General features: G+C 40.9%; 1 protein-coding gene across 3 annotated transcripts in view; it reads left to right on the top strand.

Annotated features, from left to right (window-relative positions):
* Positions 1–27,493, top strand: part of NUP93 (nucleoporin 93) — a 72,985-nt gene that overhangs the window by 29,810 nt on the left and 15,682 nt on the right. For 2 of the 3 annotated variants that reach the window (XM_083625192.1, XM_083625193.1), the window contains exons 4-9: positions 16,098–16,160; positions 20,521–20,649; positions 23,777–23,851; positions 24,793–24,882; positions 25,911–26,050; positions 27,167–27,299. In XM_083625192.1, coding sequence (XP_083481318.1) covers positions 16,098–16,160; positions 20,521–20,649; positions 23,777–23,851; positions 24,793–24,882; positions 25,911–26,050; positions 27,167–27,299 — 630 coding nt within the window. Of the gene's footprint in view, positions 1–5,167; positions 5,419–16,097; positions 16,161–20,520; positions 20,650–23,776; positions 23,852–24,792; positions 24,883–25,910; positions 26,051–27,166; positions 27,300–27,493 lie in introns of those variants that run through there. The other variant, XM_083625194.1, reaches the window with a different exon arrangement.

Raw genomic sequence — 27,493 nt, 5'->3', positions numbered from 1 at the left:
TGCCAGCAAAGTCTGGCTTCAGGCATCAGTGCTGGTGGCTGCTTGATATTTTTTGGTTTGGTTTGGTTTTTCTGCTGCCTGCTAGATTAAGGATTGGGGCAACCCTGCAAACCAAGTGCATAAAAATTTCTATCTCACAACATTATTTTTGTTTTAGTCTGCTTGACCATACGTCATTCATTCATTAGAATGTACCACTCTGATTGTATTTACAGTTGCTTGTCCTGAGATATGTTGTGTTTTATAGTAGCCGTGTTTGCACATAATAATGCTAATATATAAAGCAAGTTTCGTCAGCCATATTGTAAATATGTTGCAAGCTAGTGTTCATAGCTCAAATATTTTCACTTTGTGGCCCCATTTGCACAAGCAGGTAAAGAAGCTTGTGATGTCTGAATCTAGGTTGGGACACCATAAGAAGCTCTTCGTTTTATTAATTATTTATTATTCATTTCATTTCTCTACTAATTTATATTTTTAAGAAAGCACTTTACAACCTACCCTAAAACATCAAATAAAAACAATCCAAAATAAAACACTGCAGAAGAAAGTCAAATATAAAGTATACATTCAAATCAATATCACCTGAAAAATTTCAAAATAAAACATTGCAAAAGAAGTCAGTTCCAGAATGCATATTTAACGCAGCAAAGTTAACAAAAAAGTATTTATTTCAAAAGAAAACATTACTAAACAAAGTCAAATATATAATGCACATTTAAAATATAATTAGCAAGAGAATAAAATATTAAGCATAGAATATACCTACTGCTGTTGCTGCCAGTGGTGATTCATGGCAGGTGGCAGCTGTGGAAGCTCAGTCAGCTGAGTCTGCAAACATGGCCTTCGGCCCTTTTGTAGCTGGAGTCAGTCAGGGTAGAACGTCACCCAGGCTAGAACGGAAAAGGCCTGCAAGAAAGGGAGCAGGTCTTCCAGGACTCACAGCCAGGATATCATGGTTGGAATACCCACTTGTATGGTGGGAATGTTTTCACAGCTTATTTTTACTGTTGTTAGCCGCTCTGAGCCCAGCTTTGGCTGGGAAGGGTGGGATATAAATAAATAAATTATGATGATGATGATGATGATGATGATGATGATGATGATGAAACCAAGCTCTATGCCTTCAGTTATCTATAGAATAGATATATTCTATGTATCTATAGAATATAGATATATAATTGTTATCTCTTAGATAATAATTGTTATCTCTTAGATGGGAGGGCATTCCACAAGGTGGGCACCACTCCCGAGAAGGCCTTCTGCTTGGTTCCCCGTACCTTCTTCTCACAATGAGGGAACTACCGGAAGGCCCTCAGAACTGGACCTTAGTGCCTGGGCTGAATGATGGGGGTGGGGATGCTCCTTCAGGTATACAGGGCAGAAGCTGTTTGGTGCTTTGAAGGTCAACACCAGCACTTTGAATTGTACTCAGAAATGCACTGGGAAACAATGTAGATCTTTTAGGACTGGTGTTATATGGTCTCTGGTGGCTGCTCCCAGTCATCAGTCTGGTGGTCACATTCTGGGTTGATTGTAGTTTCTGAGTCACCTTCAAAGGTAACCCCATGTAGAGTGTATTGACCTGCACCACCATGGACAGCTGAGAGTCCAGAAAGACCCCAAGACTGTGCACTTGGTTCTTTAGGGGTACAGTTACCCCATTCAGGACCAGGAAGTCCCCCAGACCTGCCTGACCCCTGTCCCTCAGAAACAGTACTTCTATCTTGTCGAGATTCAACCTCGATCCAACCTCCAACTGCATCCAGACCCTCACACAGGACGTTCACTGTCTTCACTAGTTGTGATTTAAATGAAAGGTAGAGTTGGGTATCATCTGCATACTGGTGAACGCTCAGCCCTGTCTCCCTGATGATCTCTCCCAGTGGTTTCATATAGAAATAACAGTTGGTCTGTCAAGTTGTTTGCTGTTTATTCTGATTGGTAGTGGCTCTCCAAGGTCCCAGGAGGAGGAAATTCCTGGCCCTGATATATGAAATCTTTTAACTGGAATGGCCAGGGTTTGAACTTGGGACCTTCTGCATTCAAATCATGTGCTCTGCCTCTAATAGGCAGTGCTCATCCCATGGAGTTCATTTAATTTTAGTCTATGTGCTTCTTCATAGGGGCCTCTTTTCCATCTCCACTTCCCATCTGCCCAGAGTACCCTGTGCACCCGACCTGTGAGCAACACTCATGGTCTCCTCTCCTTTTCTATTCCTGGCCCCAGCAGTCTTGTGGGTGGCCTTGAGAAAAATCAGAAGAAATTATGCAGAAAATACGGATTTGCTTTGTTTGCATAGTGGATTTGGTTACAGAATTTGGTGTTGTGTTTATTGCATATAGAAACTAGATCACCCCTCTTTTGTTCAGGATATCTACAGTCCTGCGTATGAATTGCAAAAACATTTGCCATTGTAGAAGACTTGTGCGCTAACTGAACCCCTTAGAATAAAAAAGATAAACACTTGAGTTAGATCTTTTTAAAGGAGATGGTCTTCTTCCTGTCTCTGTTTCACCTGAAACTAGACAGCTTTTCCTGAAATGGCTTCTAGTTGGATTCCCCTTTTGAGAATCTCTGTGTAAGAGATACCCAACTCTCACCCCTGAGACTGCTGGTACAAGGTTCCAGCTTCTGAGTACAGCATCTGTTTGATCTGAAACAAGGAGGGTTTGGCTTCTCGCAGTGATAAAGGAACTGCTCCCCTAGGATTGTTCCTTGTCGCAGCAAAGTGAGCCAGCACTCAGGTGTTGCTAATTTCAAAGGACAAAAGTGCAGCAATGAAGAGACCACTTGGATGCTTGTGTAGCCTGAGAACCAGTCTCAGGCAGGCAGTCCCTACTTGGCCTTTGACATTGAAATGCCCAAATTACTAAGCACATACTGTAACTTTATGGCAACCAGGAAACATAACATTTATAATTCTATATTTCACTTAACTTCACAAGGCTTTTTCTACTGTTTGCCACTCATGAAGCCTTGCCAGTTGCTGCAGCCCACCCCAATATCTCATAATTCAGTTCCAAAGTGGAAGCCAGACACTCAGTCTGAAAGTCAGATTTTAAATTGGTCTCTGGCTTGTGTGCTCTCTCTCCTCTCTCTCTCTCTCTCTCTCTCTCTCTCTCTCTCTCTCCCTCTCTCCTCTCTCTCTCTCCTCTCTCTCTCTCTGCATGTGCTTGGGTGATAGTATGTTATTCTATTTCTCCCCCTTTCCTTCAAACGCACACTCACTTCTCCAAAACTGCAACTGAGAGGGAATCGGTCGCTCAAAACCACAAGCCTGCAACCTAGCTGGAATTTGAACTTGGTTATCCAAGTTTGCCATTCTTCCGGCTGAACTATACTATAATTTATTCTTGTCTTACAAAGCATGATTGTGGAAAAAGAACAAATCTTTAGGACTCTTAACACCTGCCTTCCAATGGAGATTGCTCCCTAGTGGCTTATTTCTCCCATCCACACTAACTAATTTCATTAATAGGGCACAATTTGAGATGCTAGCTTTGACCCACAAAGCCCAAAATGGTTTTGGACACTTCAAGGAGTGGCTTCCTGCCTATCTCCGACTTGATTTTCTTCATCTGGTAGAGCCCTCATTAAATATGCAATACAGTATGTTGGACTAATTCAAAAGCACATAGAGATGTTTTCTGTGGGTGAACATATGTGCGGGCTACATTAGGAATATATCTTTAAAATGTCTATGGTTTTGGGTATTGTTTTGTGATCTTTTATGGTTTACTGTTGTATTTCATAAAGTACGTTCCCTAAACCCATGTGGATGGGGCAGATTTTAAATCCAATAAACAAAGAAAATATTTTATCAGGTATTGCCAGTGTGTAGTGGTTTGGCACAATTGATACACCATTGAATGCAATTTTAATGTACGGCTGTATTTTTTTATTTTTTAAAAACCCTTTAGTTCAGCTTATGAAGTTCACTAGCTGCATTGATAAAGAATATCATGTGCATTAATGGAGGGCTCTGGGCCATTAGCTGTGCTTTGTAAAATGCTTTATCGTGGCCTTGTACCCTGCGCATTTGCAATTGCGTCTGTTAATGCTCCTTATTTTTCTTTATGATGAGGGTTGGGTGAGGCAAGATGGAGAGGAGGAGGAAACACCCACTTCTCGATTCTTCTCTGGATTTCTGCACTGTAATGATGGCACCATCACCTGACTCTCAGGAAAGGCTGGCCTGCCTTGAATTGTGGGGTGACTGGCTCTTTCAGCATGCTTTAATCTTGGTTCTGTTGCATCCCCCACATTCCTGATTTTAATTGTGTAGCTGCTGCCGTATAGCATTTCCTATGCCCATGATGACCGACATATGTTAAACATACCACGCCCAGCCTTATCGCTTGCTGAAACATTTGTTTGGCTTTTGAAACCTTTTTCTGCATGGCATATTTTCTCCCTTTTGTAGCCAGCCACAATCACTAGTTTCAGGTTAAATACACGCTGCAGAATAATAATGTTATTATATCGCGTATGGATTTGTGCACTACGTGTGACTGCAATGCATGTGAGTGTGTGAATTAGAAAATACATGCATAGGTACATCTCAGACAGTGTATATTATTTGGCTTCTTAGTGAACCCCAGCAGCACCCAGATCTAACCTCGTCAAGAATGCAAGCAACATATTTTAGTGAACAAAGGTGCCAATCAGACCGCCAGCCATCAGTGTGTAAATAAGAATGCAGACATTGTTCCAGAGTCTTCTGTGAGTCTTAAGATGGCAGAATCACATTTCTATATAATAATGATGATCTGGCTGTCCCTTATTGCAGCCTCGTGTTTTGTGCAAATTCATGGCGGCTTGTGAAGAGAATAGCTTTACAAGCTGGTGTTGCAATGTGTAGCCACAGCCCTGCACCTCCAGTGCAGGAAATGCATTTTCCACATTAACCAAACATGACAGCTGAAACGGTTATTAACCATGCAAGATGTCGGAAGTCATCAAAAATTCACATTGGAGTAATTGCAGTGGCTTGGGGGTGGGGGTGGGAAAAATAAACCCTTGTTAAATCTTTCTCTGCTTGCATCTCATCTTTTCCTTCCCTTCTCTCCTCCCCGCTCTTAAATCTTACATGGTACATTCCATTAACAATAAAGTATCCTTCTGTAACCTATAAACGCTCCCTTCAGTAACTGGTTTCACACCAGTGCTGCCTATCCTTGGTGAAGGACAGCCCTGAGCAAATGCCACCGCTGCTTTGCTGGCAGTGGTGTTCCACTGTGGGAACAGCTGCTTTCTCATTGTCTTGCTGGACTCTTCACTGTCTCAGCCATAGCAGAGCTTGCAGGGGGTTTCCCACCCTTGAGAAGAAAAACTGTGAGCTCTGATACAGGAAGATTTGAGGTGCCTGGAACCAAATGCCAGGCATTTAAAGTATTGCAACTCACCCCGACAAGGTTTGTAACTTCTCGTTCTGTAGCCCACAAGATAGGAAATGCATTTTACACATTGTTTGTTTGTTTAAATGCGTGTATATTTAACACACAAAGAACTCAATCTTGAACAGTTTCTTTTCTGTGGTAATGAAAGATACAAATGTGGATTGTTTTTAAATATGTAGAAACTGGGAGTTAATTTAGAAAAATAACTGTGATAATTTTAAAATAAAATATTAGATTTTTGCTTTGCCAATTCCCCTTCTCCCTTTGAAACAGTTGTAAGGGAGGGGCGTCTGTTGTCTGCTTTTAAAATATATCCATTTATTCACCTCCTTAGAATCCTTTGCTGCTTATTTTCTTAAAATGTAGGCAAAAGTCAGGAGTACTACATTTTTAAGGTGTAGCCTGCTGATTTCATTGAAGATATTACCATCCTTGGGTGGTAGATTTTTCAAAGAGAAATATCTGTAAATTGGATTTATGGTATAACTGTGGTGGAAATCTGTATATGTTCCAGTTTGTATAGACACTTGCTTTATATTCTTAGAAATTCAGTTGTGAAATATATAGATGAAGCCCTAATTTTAAGGGAGGGTGTCAATAAATAAAAGAGTTATTATTTATTTCCTGCTTCTCTCCCCCACTGAAAGTGGTTTGAATTAAGTACAATTGATAGTCAGTCACTTTTTACCTTGTTAGGTTTTGGGCATGAGTCAGTACTCTGAACTTAGAATTTCTTAGCCATGTAAAACAACGGAGAGAGAGAGAGAGAGAGAGAGAGAGAGAGCGCGCACATATTTCTGTGGAGTGGCTGATTTGGTTTTGTCTTTAACATAGTATTCTACCTTCATTGGAGAAGCTAAGCTAAAGAAAGGTTTCTATTTTATACATCTCTTGATGTGGTACAGGCAGTTAAGGATTCATCCAACCAGTTTAGAGGTTGTACTTTAAAATCATTAAGGTGTAGACTGGACGGTTGCCTGGTCCCTTTTCCTTGTTCCATGAGAAATGCGACAACTAGCTTGGCACACAGATGTTGCTGTGTGGCAACATTCTTTGACCAAACAGTTGTGTGTTAAGCCTGGTTTAAAAGGGAGCATTGCTACAGAGACAGTCTGGCAATCCCATATATATATATATATATATATATATATATATATATATATATGTGAATGAGAGAGAGGAGAGACAATGAGATGTTCATGCAAAGATGGAGCTTGCCACTGTCCCTAAGTGGGAGATGCCTCAGTTATTCTTGCAGTTTTGCACTGTCTTATAGCAAATTATTTTCCTTTGTCTGAAGAGGGTGGGAACCAGAGTTCAAATATGAGCTCTGTAAATCAACGTATGGGGAGGTGGGAGGGGGAGACACCTAAATCCCCATCTAGAATCCCTAGGTCCAGCTTGCTTCTTTTAAAACCATGCTCTGGGTGTTTTTGGGTTGCAGTTGTCTTGTGTGTTTGTGATTAAAATGTTTAGCTTTCATGTCTTTTTAACATATCACATACATTCTACAGAAGAGAGTATGCATTTTATTTTTTATTTTAAAAAATGAGGGTGTGGATATGCATACTGTTGAATGAGGGAAAATGGAAACCTTTTGTCTTCTGTGTGTCTTTACCACATTGGTCTCATGGTCATAAGTGTGAAAAAGTTTAAAATGGGGAATTTATTGTAGAAGCAGTGTTTCTTCATCAAGCCTACAATAATTAATGGACATAAATCACTTATTATAGCAGGAATTGATAAAATACATGGTTATTATTAAATAAGTTTTGTAGATTGTGTTAAATAATGTTTCATACATCACATTTCTATACACATTTAATTTGTATAATGTGTTTAGGAACGATATCCATTTTTAATTATGTACCATTTTTATAAGGCCAAATGTTTTAACAGAAATGAAATTAATTCCAGCCTTATCACCACCTATTTAAAACTTTTTTTTTTGCTCAAGAGTGATTCCTTCTCTCCCCCCCGCCCCGCTGTCAGAGGAGGAATAGTATTTGTTTCTCAGTCTAATCATCTGTTTAACAAATGATTCATTAATTTCCAATGGTATTGTTGCAATTTGTCTTATTTGAATTTAAGATTCATGGGTGACTGTCTTGGTGCAATGTATGAGATAACTATTTAAAGTAGACACCTAAAGTCTCAGATCTGTTGATTCTTCCAAATTGCCTCACCCCACCCCACCCTAATGTATTAATATCAAGTATGGTATTTTTATGCTTGCTGCCCCTTTGTTGTAATCTTATACGCATTGATCATACCAGTCTGGGGGAAAATAGGTTGTAGCTTTAAAAGTTTGATTGTGACAAAGTTCTTCCAACCCTTCAAATGCTCAGAAAGAAAATTATTAAATGACATTTTCAAAAGTGTCGCAGTGAGTGAGCGTGTCCATCTCCTGGTTCTGCATTTTGCATCTCCATTTAACTTGGTTATCATATTTCAGTGCTTGCAATATACCGAGGAGGCTCTTTCGAACCAGGCGTTGCCCAGCAAGTGGGCGTTGGTGTGTGCAGATGCTGAACACTTGGTAGACAGAAGGTGGGGTAGTGGGGAAGCTTATAACTCTTGGTTTTTTTACAGAAACTGCAAGATCTTTAGTGTTTCCAAGGAAAAGAACCATAAGCAGGTACATGGGATTGTCTCAGGGCAAGAAAAATGAAGTAGTTAAAATCAGTTGTATTTTAGGTCTGGGGAAGCTTTCAAGCTTAAAGAAACAAAGCTAAAATGAACCAAAGAGTGTGAAATGTGGGCAGCAAAGAAGCTTTAAAAAAAAATGTGTTTGAGCACATGCACTACATTTTAATGTAGTTGTTGTGACGTGTATAGCTCCATTTGCAATAGTACAAGAATATATGTGTCGGTAAAAATCCAGCTATGGAAATGCTTCTGAAAAGCTGCAGATGAAGCATTTCTGACAGGGAGCCAGAGGGCTGACTGTTGAAAAAAAGGAGAGATATTATGTGAACAGGAGTAACATGGTGAAGACAGAGGAGTTGCCTTTTCAGCCTAAGAAACTCAGTAGGACAGAGGATCAGTGACAGTGTTAATTGCTGGGTGGTTTTCTTATATATTTTAGAGGGGCTATTGGTTTCGGTTTTGATTTTTGGATGACATTCCAGGGAAGCTGTTCATTGATATAATTCATTTGAAGCCAATGATTCTACACCAATGGTGAGGTTTTTAATCAGCTAATTTATGATGGCTTTTAAAGTGTTTCTAATATGATGAATGTTAAAATCAGGCTTCTTTGCAATGGCAAAAGTGCAGTGTTGTGTCCAGGTAGACACTGGAGATCGATGGGGTATGTGTGTGTGTGTTTTTTTTTCCTTTTTTTCAAAAAATAAACTTCTCTTTGGGTAACAAGTTTATGCATGGCTACTCAGAAGTAAGCCCTGTTGAGTACAGTTGGGGCTTACTCCCAGGTAAGCGAGTATAGGATTGTAGCCCAAGTCCCTATGGCTCATGGAGGTTCTCTTTGTCTTTATATTGGGAAACAGACTCCCCTACCTCTTGTATTCCCAAAGAAAGCCTCTTTCCACTGACTTTTCATAATTTCCTAACCCTGCTTGAATGCATTGAATGCTGAGAGCTAAGGCGGGGTCCTGGAGTAGCAGAATTGTGCTTTTCTGCCCCTTGTACCTGAGGACAGTGCAATAGCAGAAACCACAGCTACATAAAAGAAGGAAGGGTAAAAAGACACATCTAGATTATTTTGAGGTTGTTTGAGAAAGAAAGCATTAATGTTTCTTCCTTGAAAAATAAAAGGCATACGTGTAACTTCAGTACTAAAATGGCAGCAAAAAGCAATAAAATGGCGTCACGAGGAAAAATTAGTTAACTAGCCTGATTTCAGGGCGTTCCCCTTGCTCATTCTGAGGAAGATGATTCTTTTCAGTTCTGGTTGCTGCCAGTTATGACCATCATTTTTCAGTTTCCATTCTAGAACCAGAAATAGCTCCTTTTTCCTTTTCTATGCCTTTGCATCCAGTTTTGAGCAAGTGTATATGGGAGCCTCTTTAATGGAAAATTATATTTGAAATTATCTTTTTCTTATTACGGCATTTCTCTATTCTAAGAATAAACTATCATTTAAAAGGACTCTCTCTGTGTGCCCCAGAAGATTAACCTTTCTTTCAGATAACCATGCTTGGCTCCTTAGAAGCATCATACGAGTTCCTGCAGCTTAATGTGAGGGGACAGGACATCAGTGGAAATGGTCAATTTGTGGTTTAGAACAGGTGTTCTATCGGGGTGCCATACACAGTAGCATCTATCCAGCTATAAGTATAATGGCGTGCCAATGCTCAAGATGGCTTGTCATAGCATTTGAAGCACTGGTCCCAGCATTTCACTAGGTATAGTTCAGCCAGAACATAGAATGTGGAGTTACAAGAGCTTGCAGAACTACTTACAGAACTGACTTTGTGAAGTCTGTATATTGCTGAGCCCAGAGGAAAGCTGAAAGCAGAATGTATACTTTTAATGTAAAAATTAGTTTAATTTTTCTGTCATCGCCATTATTAGTTATAATAATCTCTGGTCCAAAAAACACAACAACTGTGACAGAATTACTGTCCGGAGATCTGTGACATAGCTTGATAGTAGTGAAACCAAATAAGACAGGGTTTAATTTATTTGTTTGATAGTAAACAAATATTCACTGACCCCAAATTTAGGTCCAGGCTATCAACTGGGACACAGACCTTCAAATGATGATAAGCTTCCAATAGGTGGTAAGAGGTCTTTTCCTGTCCTTTCTGCAAATTCTCAGCTATTAACTAAATTATTTTGTCAAAAATAATGGTCATCAAGAACTGAGAAGAATATTGTTGGAACCTTGGAGCAGTAAGGACCCTCTGCTGATAGTGAAATATTAGGTGAAAGAAAAAACAAATGCACTAATTTTATTTTTATTTTTTTCTATGTATTTATGTAGCTCAAACTTTGAAGTAGTATTACATGGATTTATAATTACTCTCTTTAACAGATTATTAAATCAAAGTAGATTTACTGCCTGGTGGAGGTGGAATTGACTCCTAGAGACAGCTCAAAACTGAACCTTGCCATGCACTCATATGCCCCATTCATATTGCATGCATTTTTAAAGCTTAACAAGTGTCTGGTGCCAAGTATGAAATGTCAGCGTTAATATACATTTCAACAGAAAAATATTACAAGCAGAATTAGATTAAATCATGATCGACTAATGGTACCCGTCCCAATGCTTTGAGTTAGAAATTTCAATTTAAAAAACAAACAAACTGATGAAGTTATTTCAGAATTTGAAGGTTAAAATGGCTGCCGGCACCATTGCTGCTGCTGTTGTCAGAAGCACCCTCATAAAAATGGAGGTCAATGACAGTAAGATTAGTCCCGCCTCCCTTTTCTTCTTCATGTTTGCATGCTTTCTGCATACTTACTGGCGATATTGCCATTCCAAATAGCATTGACTCATATACCAAACTTATTCAGGGTGGTTAGCTCAGTTTGCTTTGGATATCCAAACCCTTCAGCTAGCACCCAAATATTAAATGCGGAGCCCTTGTCAGATTTCCAGTTGTAATTGGACTTCTCTTTTAAACATCCCTGTGTTGGGTCTGATCCATCCTTCATGGCTGCAGCTTTAATTTCATTGTGGGCTGTATGTATCTCAGTCTGAGCTTTCCTGAAATGAATGGAGATGACCCAGCAGTCGTGTTTGATGGGTTGCGTCCATTGTCTGCAGCAATGCAGCTATTTGAAGCCTTGTGTGAGGACTGTGATTCCTTCTCTATGCACATGTTGGAGTTTTACTGGGGTGTACTAAATTCCAAGACCTCCTCACCTGTCAGCCTTGTTCTAAACTTGATTTAAAATTCCCTTTCTGCTTTGCACATCATTTAGTTTCAAACAAAAGAAACGATCACACTTGTATATATAGTTGCTAAAACACATTTACGAACCTTGATACCACATGTGGTATATCATTTTGTTGTCAAGTTAGAGAGAGCTGCTTTTTTATTTAAGGGTATTCTAGATGCTCACAAGTCTGCAGTGCAGCGCAGTGCAATAACTCATAGTGAGCTGGTTCAGGTGTAATGCCAAACCATGGTTTGGTGTGATAAGAGCAAGCCTTCAGGAAAGTTGAGGCCATGCTCCCTGCCTTTTCCTCCCACCCTCTATGCTGTAGTTCCTTCTCTACTTCACCAAGCCTTTATTAGGCACTACAAATACAGGCCATCATAAAACATCCATATATAAAATGTTAAAATATATACAAAAACAGCCATGTAAAATATGTAATCTCTAGGGTTTTCGTTGGAGTTTCTTCCTGCTAAATAGTACCATTCACTACTCTTAAGAGATACTATTGACAAAAACTCAGCTACGCTTGCAGTTACTTCTGAGTCAGACAGATAGAATCTGTGCGGTGATGTTAGACTGCCCAAAAAAGGGGATAGTACACGTTTGTGTAACTGATTGTAGAATGGACAGTAGAAAATAATATGTTCTACAGTGTCTGGTACATTCAATGTCTATTGTTTATGGGGATGTTTAAATATCTGTCCTTGACAAAAGCTGAGGGGAAAACGTTCAGTCGTGCTAACATGAAGGTCCTGTGTTGGAATAGAATTATTAATTTTAAAATATAAGTGCCCCTGTTATCTGTTGTATTTAAACCATAGAACTTGGGGGTGCTTTTTTTTTTTACAGCTGACTCGATGTTTTGTTTTTCAATGTCCCTTAATCTGGTTTGAATATTGTGATAAATATATTGCTCATAGTTCCCTCTCTCTATTCCTAGTTTGAGGCAAGCTATAGTTCACCCTAACCCAACAAACCTAATATTTACATTTGCCCTGCAAACCAGGGTTGCAATCCACAACCAAATCACAATTTGCTAGTTTAGACCAAACAGCAAGTGGGTTCCCTCAAACTAGGAGATGGATTACTACATTGGGGTCATGTTTCAGAAACCCAAGACTCCTTCACAGTTTATTGTAGTCTCAAATCATAATTTGGTGTTATATCTGAACAAGCTCAACATCTAACCCTTCACAGTTTTGTTACCTTAAGAAAACTCTGGAAGAAGGTCTTCAGTGATATGTAGGGCTGGTCCTAGTCATTTTGCCCTGCATGATTCACAAATTGCAGCCTAGGATCCCTTGCAATGCTGCAAACAATCTTGGGCCTGCCTCTGAGTTGTCTTCTACTTCTTTTGGTGGCCCTGAAAATAATGCCATACCAATCAACTGTGTTGTTAGTGCAGATGGGCTGTCTCTAACAGAACGTCTGGTTTTTTGCTTGGTTTAACGCCCTGTCCACGACTTCCTGCTCGCCATCTTTTCTGCTCTATGATCAGCATGTTCTACTTTCCTTGTAAAGAATCCTCATACAGAATTGTCTCTTCCCACCATTGCCAAATTAACCTGAATGCTTTAAGAACCAGAATGATGTTGTCAGAGTTTGTAATCCAATTATGATTTTGCATATGTAATGAGAACAGCCCTGAAGCTAAGTTGGCATACCCTGCAGGTGCCTTCTCTTCAATGTAAGTATCTTGATTATTGGTTCCTATTTTTTATTTGGAATATGGTTGCCTATCATATTGTATTGTTTACATTTCAAATGCTACAGCTCTGATACTAAATATTCCCCAGAAAGACATATTTTCCCCAATTTCTCCGTGGCATAGAAGAGACATCAATTTGTCTACATTTTCAGTAATGTTCCATGAAGTTCTGATGGAGCCAAAAAAAAGGAGAACAAAATTGGAGCTAAACAAAATTGGAGCTGTTTGTGCTCTGGCTCCTTGACCTTCGCTAACAAGGACTGTCCCTGTTCATCGTCTGCTGGCAGGAACTGTGCCGTCTAGCAGTAACGTCCTTATTTTGCAAGCATTGCCTAAGTGACTGGCATGGCCTGTTTGCAGGTAGTATATGTTAGATGGGCTCTTAAAGCATTTCTGATGGAAAAAACCAATTTTCCCTGCCTCTCACTCCTTTGGTGGTGCACTGTCTTTACTTGTGCTCTTTTTAAAAGCAGCTTTTCAAACTACGTTTGTTCTTGTTCAAACACATGCATCTAAGTGTGCAAAAGTGACGTTGGAAGGAGTGAGAACCAAAGTTTCATTAAAGGATCTCTCCTAGTCACTCCTGGAGATGACTAGGATTGAACCTGGGACCTTTTGTATGCAAAGCATGTGTTCTGCCCATGCATTCTGCCCCTTTCTCCTAATCATAGCCACTAGAAGGAACCAGAAAGTGATAAACTGGGCCAAATTAAAAACTGCAGCCAAGTAGTCATAAACTGTTTATGCCACAGCCAAATGATCTATAATTGTCATCTTGGCTTTTCAGTGATCCTGCTTGTTTACTTTGTATCAAAGTTGTATAAGGTATCTAACTCCCTTTGTTTTAATTTATTAAATAGGAAGGACTGAACTCTGCCTGTTTCTTAACTGGTCTCGACCATTCTGATTTTGTTCTTAATCTTCTCTCTTGCATCTTCCATGTAATAGTCTTTATTAATCAAACACACATTCTGTGTGATGTGGCAGTTTCTTCCCGCTCCCACTTTAATACTTTATTTCAGGATCACTTCACGCGAATCATTCTCGGTTGGAATGTGACACCAGTCAGATGTGAAGTGTTCATGCATGCACTTTTTGCAGCTTCTCCTTTTTCAAAATTCAAGCAAATTGGAGCCTAATCCTTTTCCCAATTGTTATTTGTACCTAAATTGTGAGAATAACATGAAAAGGAGAAAATGGTCAAAGCTGATGTGGGATGTAGTTGTGCAAGGAAGAGAGCATTTGCCCTTTAGCATGAGAGCTGTTGTAGGCATTCCTTGGGTCTTTTCTAGCCTACATGAGCAACTGTGCAGACTAGAAATTGGCTTTTGAAAATGCTGATCTACTTGGAAGTCTGTGATAGGTGTCAAATCAAAGACTCCATTCGGTGCCACAGTCTACATGTGTGGAGTTAGAGAATACAAAAGGCTTTGAATTTAAGCAGTTGGAAATTCATGAAGCCGGTTGCTAAATGGTAGGGACAGTCATTTAAAACAGCAAGCTGTGTAATGAATATTGGAGAGATTTAAAGGGGGGGGGTTACATGTCTGAATGCTTTGCACTTGTTGGACTTTAGGGTGTGATCCTGGTTGGTGAGGGCCAGGCCACCCAGTGTCAAGGGTGGAAGATAGCTTTTTAACCTAACTGCAGGTGTCCCTAGGACAAATGCGTCCTGGTTCACTCATAGAAACTGAATTACAACCCGACGCTTTCCAGAAGCTTCCAATTCCTGGGGAAGATCAGTTGCAATGGGCAAGCTGTCTTTCAGGAGCACTCTGCCATTACTGTGCTGCTGATTTTTCTAATTGAGGAATCTCCAAGAAGCTGGAATTCTCTGGACAGAGGTTGAAACCCACTATGTTAATTTATGGGACGATGGGGAATCTTTGGCCTTCCAAATGCTGTTGGACTCTTAACTCCCATAATCTCTAACCAACCATTGGCCCTGCTAGAAGTTCGATCCCAGTGTCTTCAGGAGAGCCACAGACCTGATGCATAAGCTACTTATTGAACTTTGTTAAGCTTGTTGGTAAATGTTTTAAAAAGCAAATTACATAAATCCAAATTTGAGGCTCCATTTAAATCTTCATCATTTTTCCTATTGCAGTTTCTGTTATTCGGAATTGCTGTTTGCTTCCTTGACCCCCTCTTGTTCTGCCTTTTACCTATTCCTATGATGGTGCCTCATTTCCCCAAGTTGTCTGTTCATGTTTGATGGGAATGTGACTGGGTATAAAGCCAGGATTTAAAAAGCAAAATAGATGCACACAGCAAATAAAAGAGTAGCTGTTTTTGCTGTTCTGGATTGATGGTTGGTCTGGCTGGCTGCCTGCTTGGGTATGTTCCCCTGTGAATAAATAAAGTGGAAAGCAGAGTGTGTTAAATCAATGACAGGTTGTTAAGCCTTGCCCAGAGAATTGGCTGAGGGCTTGGGCTACACTAAACTCTTCCAAAATAATGTGATAGATAAATAATACAAACAAAAATAGAATAGCTTTGGAGTTCAGCTATTCTCATGCTTTAGCTGGATAAGTGAAAGAATAAGCAATTATTTTTGGCTTCTGCCGTTCAGTCAGCTTGCCCTTTTTGGAGTTATTTGTATGTTTTCAGGGACTGGCCTGCAGCTTGTAGAACCAGACCATCACTTTTTAACTCTTCCTTGTGATCAGGCAAGCTTAATGTCTCTTCAGTGGCATCCAGAGCTTTCGTTCTGGTTGTCACAAACCGGAAGAGAGGCAGCAGGTGCTGCAGTGCGGAGCCGAGAGAGAACAGAAGCAGGGCACTTTGTAAAGAGTTAATGCAGATATATATTGAAAGGGAAGTGTTCAACCTCTTCCATTTTAACATGGAGCTTCAAGAACATCTTCCTCTTTCCCCTCTGAAGTTGAATAATCTTGCTGTTGTAGCAATTTGCAGAGAATGTTGACCTATGCTTAAAACTAAACTTAAGCCAGCTGTGTATGTAAGGCAGCCTTCCATCACTCCTGTAGTGCATGCTGGCTGGAGCTGGTGGGAATTATAGACCAAAACCTCTGGAGGGCACCAGGTTGGTAAAGGTTGGTGTAGTACCAAATGTGTCTGAATTTAAATGTCAAGCCAATTTCTGAATCTGTACTTTTTCTTTCAACAGGGATTCTTAAAAAATGAAAAAGATAATGCTTTGCTGTCTGCCATTGAAGAGTCCAGGAAACGGGTAAGTTGGAGAAGGGCATATGAAAAAGTCCTGAAATTGGAACACCTCTTCAGTAGAGAGGCTGAATCTCACAGAATTCTGCATTCTAATTGGCATTGCAACATGACAGATTTGTGGCTATACTATTCTTCATAGCATGAGTAGCTAGTGTGGTTCCTGCTGAGGTTGTTGGACTCCAAATCCCATCAGTTCAATAGAGAATGACATTGTTGCCTGCTTTTGCTCTACAAGTGCAAGAGCTCTCTCCCATGCCTAGTTTTAAAACCCTTTCAGAGTAATGACTTCACACCTTGGAATTTAATAAACTGTATAGACAAATACTTTTCTGTAATAAACCCAAAGTGAGTGGAGGAGTGGGATTGCTGCTCCTGAGTTGATTGCTCTTGTGCCGTATGCATGGGCTGTGCATAGAAGAGTCAGTGGAAAGTTTGTGTCTGGCCCTAATGCCACAGTATCCCACTCTCATCCATGGTGTACAGTATTCCTTATTTGGCTACATGAGTAGGACTAAGATTACATGCATTCAGCTGAGAGTTATACATTAGTACTCTGTGAACATAAGTTAGGCTCTTGCTTATTTTACTGGTTTGCCTCTGAAATCCCTTGTAATAATAGTGAGAAAGCACAAAATGAAGATTTGAAATCACTGTGATTAAGTTCAAGTTTATGTGTAATGGCCTCTGATTATTATTTTTAATGCTATGTTTTTCTTGAAGATGTGGAAGCATTGGTTTTTCTCAATTTATTTCCGGGACTGGCCAACAGCATGCTTCTGTAACGTACAATATCCACCCTACCCTAAGTCTGGTGCCATTGGCATCAATTTGGCACATAGGCAAACCAAAGCCTATATTAAGAAAACTTTGACGTGTGTGACTAATACTAATCAAGCTTATTTGTCTAACTTCTCTCATTGGTGTGTAATTTAATGCCTGTGTCTACTTTAATACATTTTCCTAATGCTCTACATTTTTTTGTTATTTAATTCATTTGTTGACTACCCTCATCCATTTAGTATCACAGGACAGTTCATAATGCAATAATAAAACAATAAAAATGTTTTACATAAAAATAGTAACTACTAAACTAATGTTAACAACTCCCATATCAGTACAGTATGAGAAAAATAGTAACGATGGTTCAACCAAAACATCAGTATTACTGAAACATCTGGGTGGTTAGGTTAGACTGATTGATTCATCTTCAAATTGGAGGGGGGAGCTGTTTCTGCAAATGGGGTGACACCGCAGAAAAGTCCCTATTTTGAATCACCTCATGATGGGTAAGACCACAAGAGCCTCCCCTCCTGTTTGTAAGGCCCAAGTTGGCACATATAGAAAGAGGTGCTCTTTTTTCAAGTATGTGGGCATCAGTTTATTCAGGGCTTTAGAAATGAGCATCAGGATCTTGAATTGTGCCTGAAGAAATGAGAAAATAGTGAGGATTGTAGAGCCCCACAAACTTCAGACATTTCAGCCAGCATTGTGTGTACACTTCCAAGCATAACTTTGCAGTCCCAAGAACTGGAAGCTTTTTTAAAAAAGAAAGCTGAGAATTCTCAGCTGCATTTTGCCTCCAACACCACACTCTGAACTTTATCTACAAAATGTTGGCTGACATCCAGCACTGAGCATCATCTACTGAAAGGGCAGGGTGCAGGTGAAAGGATGTTTCTGTATGTTTCTGTTGTCGAAAAATGAAATGAAATCAGTTGCATAACTGATTTTGCCAGCATTAGTAGTAATTAGCCAAAATAGATCAGGCCCCAGCTAATGCTGGCATTTGGTCTTCTACCTGCTCAGCATGCTAAGCAGATCACAGTGCCAGGAATTTAGCAAGGCTCTCTTGGCCAACTGGGGGCTCCTGTTCTACCACTTGGAAATTGTAGCTTTCCTTGTAATTGTTTGTAACCATGAATAAATGATAAAGTATCGTCAGACCATAAGAGATTTATTAATCTATTTATTCCATTTATAACTCGCCCTTCAATCTGAAGGTTCCAAGGGAGGTATACAGCCAAAGTCAGTATGAATTAAAAAACAAACAAATAAAATATGACATTACATAAAACCAATAAACATCATAAAACAGCCACATAACAGCAGAACAAAACCACTTCTTCATCTCAAATCTTCCCCAGATGCCTGTAGGAAAAGATGTGTCTTAAATATTAGTTGAGGTGGTGTCTTAAAATATTACTGGCTCCACTCTTATAGTTGAGCGCTATATTTAGGGCATTAATTTGACAGCAAAATAAACCCCTGTGTTGTCCTCCTGTAATTTCTGTTTTAAGACAAATCAGAAGTCAGCTGAACAGCAAAAAATGTGTTCTTTGACCTCCTGTTTTTGCATTTGTATGGGAGTAAAACACATACTCAAAACCCATTCTGCATTTTAATCTTTTTAGCAAAGCCTGATTCTCCATAGCTATCACCACCACTACAGATATGCAGTGCTCCAAACACCCCAAAACAAACCCAAACCATGGGGACAAGCTGACTTTGGTACTGGGATACGGACGCACACACATACACCTGTTTGTCCCAGCCAAGGTTACTCATCTGTCTTGCTCATCTTCGTGTAATGTCCCATTCTAGAGAGAATGTAAACCAATTCAGGCAGTCTCCGGAGTAACAAGTGGATGGAAATATTATGTGTTTTTGAAAACACTTGTACCAGGGTCACTGGTTGTAGAGAAGAAGCACCAGGTAACCACACTTCTGCTGGGAAGCAAACTTCTTATCACTTAAGAAGAGTGATAACACGAGAGAGCCCATATGGCGTAAGGTCAGGTTGATATGCAACCCCCACACATAGACACACACCTGGTGAGTGAGGCAAAAGTAAACTAAGGCAATGCCACATAAATGCAGGTCTGACTGCCTTAGAATGGAGTTTTGCTCTTTTAAAATGGAAGGACAGTAATGTCCAGCTGACCAGCCCTTATAAATTTGTGGCCAGTATGAATCAGCCTTTTTACAAGCTACTATCCTATTATAGACATAAAGAATGCCCAACTTGGTTGCTGGGAAAACAGCTGCAGCCTGCAATGAAAGTGTAGCAATAATAAAATAGAGAGGAGGACATGATGCTTCAGTTATATATGGGCATACAGACAAAACGTATTTGTCAAACACGGCTGCCTGTTTAGAAAGACATATTTAATGTTGTATTGCAGTTGACAGTGTCATAGTTTACTGTAACACAATGAACAAAAGCAATGCAAGCAATCAAAATATTTAGTTTCAAGACATCTGGTAAATCACTAACCGTTTGGAGCCTGCAAATAATTCACCGTGAACTGGTGTATGTGGTATATGTGGACACTGATTCACAACTAAAACTTCAAGTCATCAAGAATGTCGTTCTTAACAAGATGGTCAGGACGCAGACGTGGCTTAGATTATAACAAATAATTTTAATAAATCTATGGTAACTATTTTGAGAGTGCAAGACAAGATGACACATAGTGATTCTGTAGCTTGTAATGTCTGCAAGTCTTTGTTTTTGATTAAATTTCGATTCACTCGGAACAATCAAATATTCTACACTTAAACCAAGAGTAGCCATATTGTTTTGCATTTGATTTATCCCAAAATGAAAGATATTTAGAAACAACTTCATTTTTTGATAGTACCAGAATGGAGAGAATGACAGAGTGATAGAATTTAATCCGGTTCTTCAAAACTTTGTTCTGATTCAGTGCATACCTTTAGAAAGGGTCTTCTTTCTGATCACACCCAGTCCTCAGAAGTCGACTTTTATAAAGCTAAATGCTCACATAAAATGTTGATTGAAAGCTCCAAATTTCAGCACTATACATTTGTTCTACTTCTTTCTCCTATAAAATTTTTTCTCAGTGCAGACATTTAAAACTTAATTTCCCCAAGAATATTTACTTGCCAATGCATCAGCTCCATTTCTCTTTCTTTGTCCCTGAAGCCTTTCAGTTCCCAGTTTTAATGCTCCCCCACTTTTAGAACAAATATTTCAAATTAATTAGAAACTAGTTCTAGGAAGCTGAATAAAATAATAATTACATAATTCTGGTTGCAATAATTTAGAGATTGGGGATGAGTGAGTAGAATATGTAGACCCTTGGTCATAAGGCATCATTTTCACCAGGATGGGGGGGGGCAGTTCTAGTAAAAAAAAGTAGTAGTACTTGGTTCTTGACATGAATGTTGCTTGTCCTGTTCTGGGTGGGTTTGATGCAGCTTCTGCCACCCTGGCGCCCTCTGGGCACAGTCATGCAGCTGGCGCTGATGGGAGCTGGAGTCCAGAGCATTTGGAAAGCACCAGGTTGCTGAAGGGTGGTCTCTTGGGTCGGTGTTTTCTGCATTAATCTTGCTTTTCCTAGACCTTTGCTATGGCTGAGGAGTATCACCGAGAATCAATGCTGGTCGAATGGGAACAGGTGAAGCAAAGGATCCTTCACACACTCCTGGCTTCAGGAGAAGATGCCTTGGACTTCACTCAAGAGAATGAGGTATCTCTTGGGCTCTCTTGCAGCTGCATCATCATCATCATCATCATCATCATCATCATCATTATTATTATTATTTCTCTCTGGCTTTTGAGATTTCACTCTCTTCCTGTACACTCTCAAGCATATCTTCACAGTCATGATGTCAAGGAACTTGCTTTTAAAGTGAAATCTAAGCTTTCTCACTACTACCTCCTGCGTCTCTCTCCACCACCCCCACCCCGGTGCTTTCACATAATTGCAGTCTTCAGTGTCTGTAGTTTAAAAAAAATGTTTTTGATCCTCCTTGAACTCTCCACTTCCTAATTGCATCTAAAAGTGTTCTTCATTGTAGAAACGTGTGGAACCCTGAAGTTCATTGTCCAAATTGCTCATGTTAATTGGCTATGCTTCATATTGTGATCTGGAAATGATGCTGGGATCTCTTTTTCTTAAGCCTATGCTAATCACAGAAGCATACCCTGTGGAAGATGTTTTACTGACAACTTATTAAACTCAGTGGGCTACCAAATTTTTCAGCTGTGGGGTTTGCAGACAAAATATGTTGGAAACTGGGTGATCACTCACTGCTCTTCAGTAGCAGAGCCTTGCAGACTTAGCAGGTTGTTCAGGAAGCATTCAACAGCTTCTGGGGGTTTATGTGAAATTGAGTTTACCTTTATTGGGAACATCTTTTGAACAGGTAACAGTGGGTACAAAGGATGACTAGCTTAGAGTTAAGTGGTAGACTGCCCTTATCACAAATGTTGAAATCTCAAAGGAAGAAAAAAATAATCCATCTAATACACTTCACAAATCAGTTAAAAGACAGGATGTGATTTATCGCTCTGTAATGCTCTTCTCTCTCCTGCAGAGCCTATATAATACTGGTGTGTCGCTGCGAGAGCATTTGAAACCCTTGATGCGATGTTTTGCCCCCAGCCTTGAAGTCAAAGGCCTGGGAGGTTTGCCAAGCATCTGCTGCGTTAAAAGCCAGTTGCTTAACTTTCCCAATTCATGCTGCACTTAAATCCTATTTCAGAAAAATTGTGAGCGAGCGAGAGGCAGACCCCCATCCTTAGAATATAATAGAGAGTTAATTGATACCTCTGGATATGCAGAATCAGCTGAAAGGCACAGACCCACACAGCAGGAAGCAGGTCAGCTGGGGAGCTATATTTCAAGCTTTGGGCTTGTGAAAAATACAGACATGTTGCTTCTGGAAAGAAGACCAATTAGTCAGTGATGTTTTACGGTTCAAAGAAAGCTGAACACACATTCTCTTTTAGAGGTTTCCACAGTTCCCTGAAGGGCATATGGTGTCTGGTCAAAGGAAACACAGTATGGATCATGTTTGGCTTAGCTGTGTATTCCAGGAGTGCTCAGGCCAAGGTTCCAGTTCAAATGGGATCTTCTGCTCTCCCTCATCCCCACACCCTTTGGCCATCTTGCTGTTTTTTCTGAATCTCCCCACCCCCATCTTCTTATTTTAAAGTGCAGCTGTCACACAACCTGTTTCTATGCCATCTAAAGTACATGGCTGCTCTGTCAGAGTTCCGATATCCCCAGGTCTCTTTAAACTCCTATATCTCTTCAGGTTTTCTGGATTCGAGATAGAGCCAAGATGGCAAGTGTGCTGGCAACATTGCAGTCCCCCCTTTCCCCCCCCCAATGTTGCAGCAGATGGCCAAGCCATTTGGAGCTTTGCCAAAATGGCTGCCAAGGTTTTTGCTTAGGAATGCGTGTATGAATAATGCAGATTTTGGGTGCCTGCAGTTTGCAACAAATGAAGCTAAATGCAGAAGGGCTAGAGGCACAATTGAGCACAGTGGTACCTCAGGTTAAGAACTTAATTCGTTCCGGAGGTTCGTTCTTAACCTGAAACTGTTCTTAACCTGAGGTACCACTTTAGCTAATGGGGCCTGCTGCACCGCCACCGCACAATTTCTGTTCTCATCCTGAAGTAAAGTTCTTAACCTGAGGTACTATTTCTGGGTTAGCGGACTCTGTAACCTGAAGCGTCTGTAACTTGAGGTACCACTGTAGTAGCTTTCTGTGCTGCTGAACTGTTTGTAAAGGTGGAGAAGTCAATTGGGAATTAGAAGTGCATGTTTTATTTTCCTGCATTGAAATCCAAAAAGTGGGCCTGCCCATGACACTTGACAAAAAAGCCTGACTGTGCTTTCCAAGCATGTTGCACATTTCTTTGGGACTCATGCAAACAGAAGACAATTATTTTAAATGCTTTGATTACACCAAATGGCTAGTTGCAGATGTTGCCTGCTTTCATACTTACTGATTACACAAAATCAAAACAGGTTTTTTCACACACCAAGCTGATTTTTCCTTCTTTGGGTCATGCGAGGGTTGAAGTTGCATAGTCTTGAATGCTGAAATGAATGCCAGAGAAACCAGGGTCTTCTCATCAAAACAAAATGTTCTCCTGACTGAGTTTGGTGATCCCAGCACTGCCAAACAGGCAAACTGAACCAGGGAAGTCATGCTGATAGGGATTTCTCTTAGCAACATAGCAGGAAGCTGCCTTTGTGGAGTTCAAAAACGCTTTGCTGAGTAGGAGGCAGCTATCCCTTAATTGATTTATTTTCCAGCACCTCTAAGTATTACAAAACCTAAATCTGACTCTAAACTTGACATTATTCATTGTCATACCATCTCTCTTTGTGTATGTACCATTATTTTAAAGCAATAAAGACTGGCAGTTATGAATTTGAAAGCTCTCTTGTTAAGAGACAAGGGTGGGGGAAGAGCATTGGGGGAGCGGGTTGGTAGTGGCATATGTCAAGATTTTGATATTGAAGGACATACGTCTTTCCAAGGGTTCTTTTCACGCCCACAGGCCACTTAGCCAGTTGGTGCTTATGGCACTGCAATAAAATACCTCACTGTGGCAGGGCGACCAGAAGTGGGTCCTGTAAATGTGTCCCCTAAAGGGTTGCAGGGAGATAAAGAACAGGAAGAGAGAGATGGATGCACAGCTGTGGGGAATTTGCTACAGCAAAAGCCTCTTGCCCAGCAGCTTCATGCTCTGGTGGGATTCTCAAAGTTTTGGTATTGGCACAAAAGTGCCACCCAATTGCTAAATGAATTTGTGTCAAATACTCTGACTGGCATTTTCATTTTCTTCCAACAGCCCAGTTACATCAGTGAGCTACCACCACCAGTTCGTAGTTCTTTGGACAACATTGAGATGGCCTACGCTCGACAAGTGAGTAAATTAGAAACCTCAGTATCTCAGCTGTGTTACCTGAAACTCCCAGTTGCCACAGTCAGGCTTAGAGGACAGCTCCTCAGAGGCTGATCCTCTTGAGTGACATCAGCATGAAACAAACACAGACATTTTAAAAATGGAATTTGACACCAGATATAAAAGCAGTGGTGTGAAGCAGATCGGATTTGAGTGGATCAGACCAAGAGAACCAAAAGACATACTGACTGCTGCAACACATTGGTTTACCAGAAAGTACAGGACATAAGAAACAGAATTATAGGAAACAGAATCGGACACCTGTCCATGAAGCTCAGTGTTGTCTCCACTGACTAGCAGTGGCTCTCCAGGGCTTCAGACTTTCCTCAGCCGTCCCTGAAGGTGCCAGGGATTGAACCTGGGAACGTCTGCATGCAAGGCAAGCGCTCTGCCACTGAGCTACAGCCCTTGCATTCTTCCACACATGAGGAGTGTAGTGGGAGCAATCGAGCATCATGTAGCAGCACAAAGCTTGTTCCACATGAACCACACTGAGTCAGCAACCTGGACTTACGCAGATATGGCCATTGTGTCACCATGTGAGCATGTACTTAAAAATCCCAGACATACCTGCCAGCATATGATCCTCCTATGTTGTCCTTAGAGATATGCCATGTGGAACAGTGAGAAATCCTGCCTTGCTCCCAACCCTGAGGCCTGCCTGGGGCTTTAGAATAAATGTGGCAGAGCATTTTGTATTCCTCTGTATCCCCTGGTGCACCATTGCTGCGAGGCAATGAAACGGGGGCACTTGCTGGCAGGAGCACTCCCCCAAGACCATGTGATGTGGAGGCTTGTTTCAGATTCTTCTGTGGTTAGCAGGGAGGGAAGGGGTTGGAGGGAGAAAGCACTGGGGGAAGGGGTACTTGTGCTAGGAAGCTGCTTACTCTGTTTGTTTTCAGATATATGTTTATAACGAGAAGATTGTGAATGGATACCTGCAACCCAACTTGGTGGACCTTTGTGCTTCTGTAGCAGAGTTGGATGATAAGGTACTGCCTGTGAAGTGAGCATAAGGAGATGCTCTGCTTGTGCTCAACTGAGCTGAGCAGCCTGCTGACGGAGGAAACACTGGCTGCTTCTTCCATATGCCCATAGATTGCTGCATACAGGCATTTTTGCGTACAGCAGTGGTTGGTGGCAGTAGACATCTTGGTCCAAATTCAAGTAACCTGGTATACTAGCAGAAGCCAGCAAAGGACTGCCCCCAGCACCACAGTGCTCGCCGCCATGCCTCTTCCCAAAATCTTCTCTGGAGGTTCAGGAGAACCCCCAGAACAGCACAAGGGGGGGGGGAGATCATTCATCCAGGCAAGCAGAAATGCTTGCACTCATGGAATGATCATGTCAGCACAACATTGAACTCCATCCCTTGTCTTGGGGGACACTGAACAGACTCTAGTGTCATATGGTCTACTAATCACACTGTAACTTATGAAACGATGGACACTACATATAATACTTGGCTTTCTGGAAGCTGCATGTCCATCCCATGGTAGAGAAACCTTTTCCAGCAAGATAGATAGATAGATAGATAGATAGATAGATAGATAGATAGATAATTCCCTGGGGTATCGGCCATAAGAGTACAACTTAATTTCAGCTGCTTTAAAGCCTTTATAATACAGTTGTAGCCTTGGGGCATTGGTCTTCAACTCATGGGTGAGGGCCCACTACCAGGTTGTGGCCTGATCTAAGGTGGGTCACATCACTACCGCTAGCATCGTATGTACAGACATGGCAACAATAAAGCAATATGTGAGGACATACTGCTTTATTGTTGCCATGTCTGTACATATGATGCTAGTGGTGAAAACATTGAAGACTACTATCTTAGAAAAGTGAGGATAGTTAGTACTGTCAGCAACAGTGTTCCTGTGAACCGTTACCATGTACCCTCTCCATTTAAAATGCCATTCTCATGAAGATAAGGATGCAGCTTCTTTTAGTGGTAGCTTCTTCTAGTCATTTGACCTGTTTGTTTGTTTGTTTGTTTGGTTGGTTGGTTGTTGTTTTGCAGAACATTTCTGACTTGTGGGCTATGGTGAAGCAAATGACTGATGTTTTGCTGGTTCCTGCAAGTGATGCGCTGAAGGTCCGGACAAGCATGGAAGTGCAGATGGAGTTTGTCAAGCAGGCCCTCCAGTACCTCGAGCAAAGGTAGTGCAGCAAAATAGTTAGAACTCAGGAGCTTTCGTTTGTTGTTACAGATGCCTATAGATGTAATAGGGCTTCCAAAAGATCTACCACCCATTCATATATTAACTGAAAATGCAATGCAAGGAAGATGTAACTGTTTTTTCTGATCTGTCCTTCACATGTTGTGCTTTCATACCCAAGTGTCCTCTATAAGCGTTGCCACCTCAGTACCAAAGAAAGCAGACTTGGAACATCGTTGCAATATCTGATCCTGGGTGGGTGGGTGGTGGAATCTTCCAGCATGCAAGGAGGCTGACTGGAACTGGGATCCCTTTAATGGGTGGAAGGGATTAACCTTTCACTCATGTCCTTCCCCCAACAGCCAGGCTGGGTAAACTATAGCCGTGCTCAATGCACTCACGTAGCTGTCACCACACCCCTTTGTCACTCTCTGACTCCAGAGAGGAGTGACCTCTGGAGACCCCAAAGAAATAACCACAGCGGGGAGCAGGGGATAGCATCTCATGTACCTCTCTATTCCCCAAGACCAGGGTGACATACTTTTCAGAACAGAACATTGAAACAAAAGAAACAGTTCAATCCAGTTGTAGCTAGCCTATTTTAGCTGCTTATAAAAAGGCTTCTGGAAACCTCAAATATGGAATAATCTCATTGATGGGCTAGTGTGATTAGGGTCACAGGATTGTGTAACAACAGCCTGCTTTTAGGAGTTTAACCATCAGGATTAACCAGGCGATCCCAATGCAGTCCCAGGACAGAGATGGGAAACACTCAAGATGGCCATAAACTGGAAATAAGCCACCCTGGTGAAAAGAGCAACATTATTCGAACTCTGGGACATGATTGTTTCATTTGCAGAAAATGGAGGGCTAGGGAGAGAGAACAGTCTTAAAGGAACAGGTTGGGGACATCCAAGTTGTGCAGCACAATCCCCTCTCAAATGCTATTCCTGTGGGTTATATACTCACCATAAAGCTGAGTGGAATCCATCACCTGCCGTAGCTCATTAAGGTGGAAAATGTAAGCATATATTTAAATGCTTCTTTAAAACTATGTTAAGTAAACATGCAACTGTGTGAGACGTATTATGAATCAGAAATGGATGGTTCCTTGCAGTTACAAGAACTACACGTTAGTGACAGTCTTTGGAAACTTGCACCAAGCCCAACTGGGAGGGGTACCTGGAACCTACCAGCTAGTCCGCAGTTTCCTGAACATCAAACTCCCAGTGTCTGTCCCAGGACTCCAGGTAGGTATCTCCACAGTCAAGGTGTTCTGTCATGACTGTATTCACCCATTAAGATCATTCTGGATCTCTTAACCCATGCATAAATTTGGGGGTTGGGTAGGGGGTTGTCATGTATGCCAAGAACAGGGCATGAGAAAGGTATCTCTTTGCAGTTGCTTATGGGGCAGGGCTGTGGGTAGTCTAATCTTTAAAAA

The sequence above is a fragment of the Podarcis filfolensis genome (assembly GCF_964270895.1).
Source record: "Podarcis filfolensis genome assembly, chromosome: 8".
Lineage (NCBI taxonomy): Eukaryota > Metazoa > Chordata > Lepidosauria > Squamata > Lacertidae > Podarcis > Podarcis filfolensis.
Note: the sequence above shows the minus strand (reverse complement) of the source record. Positions and strands in the feature narration are given on the sequence as shown.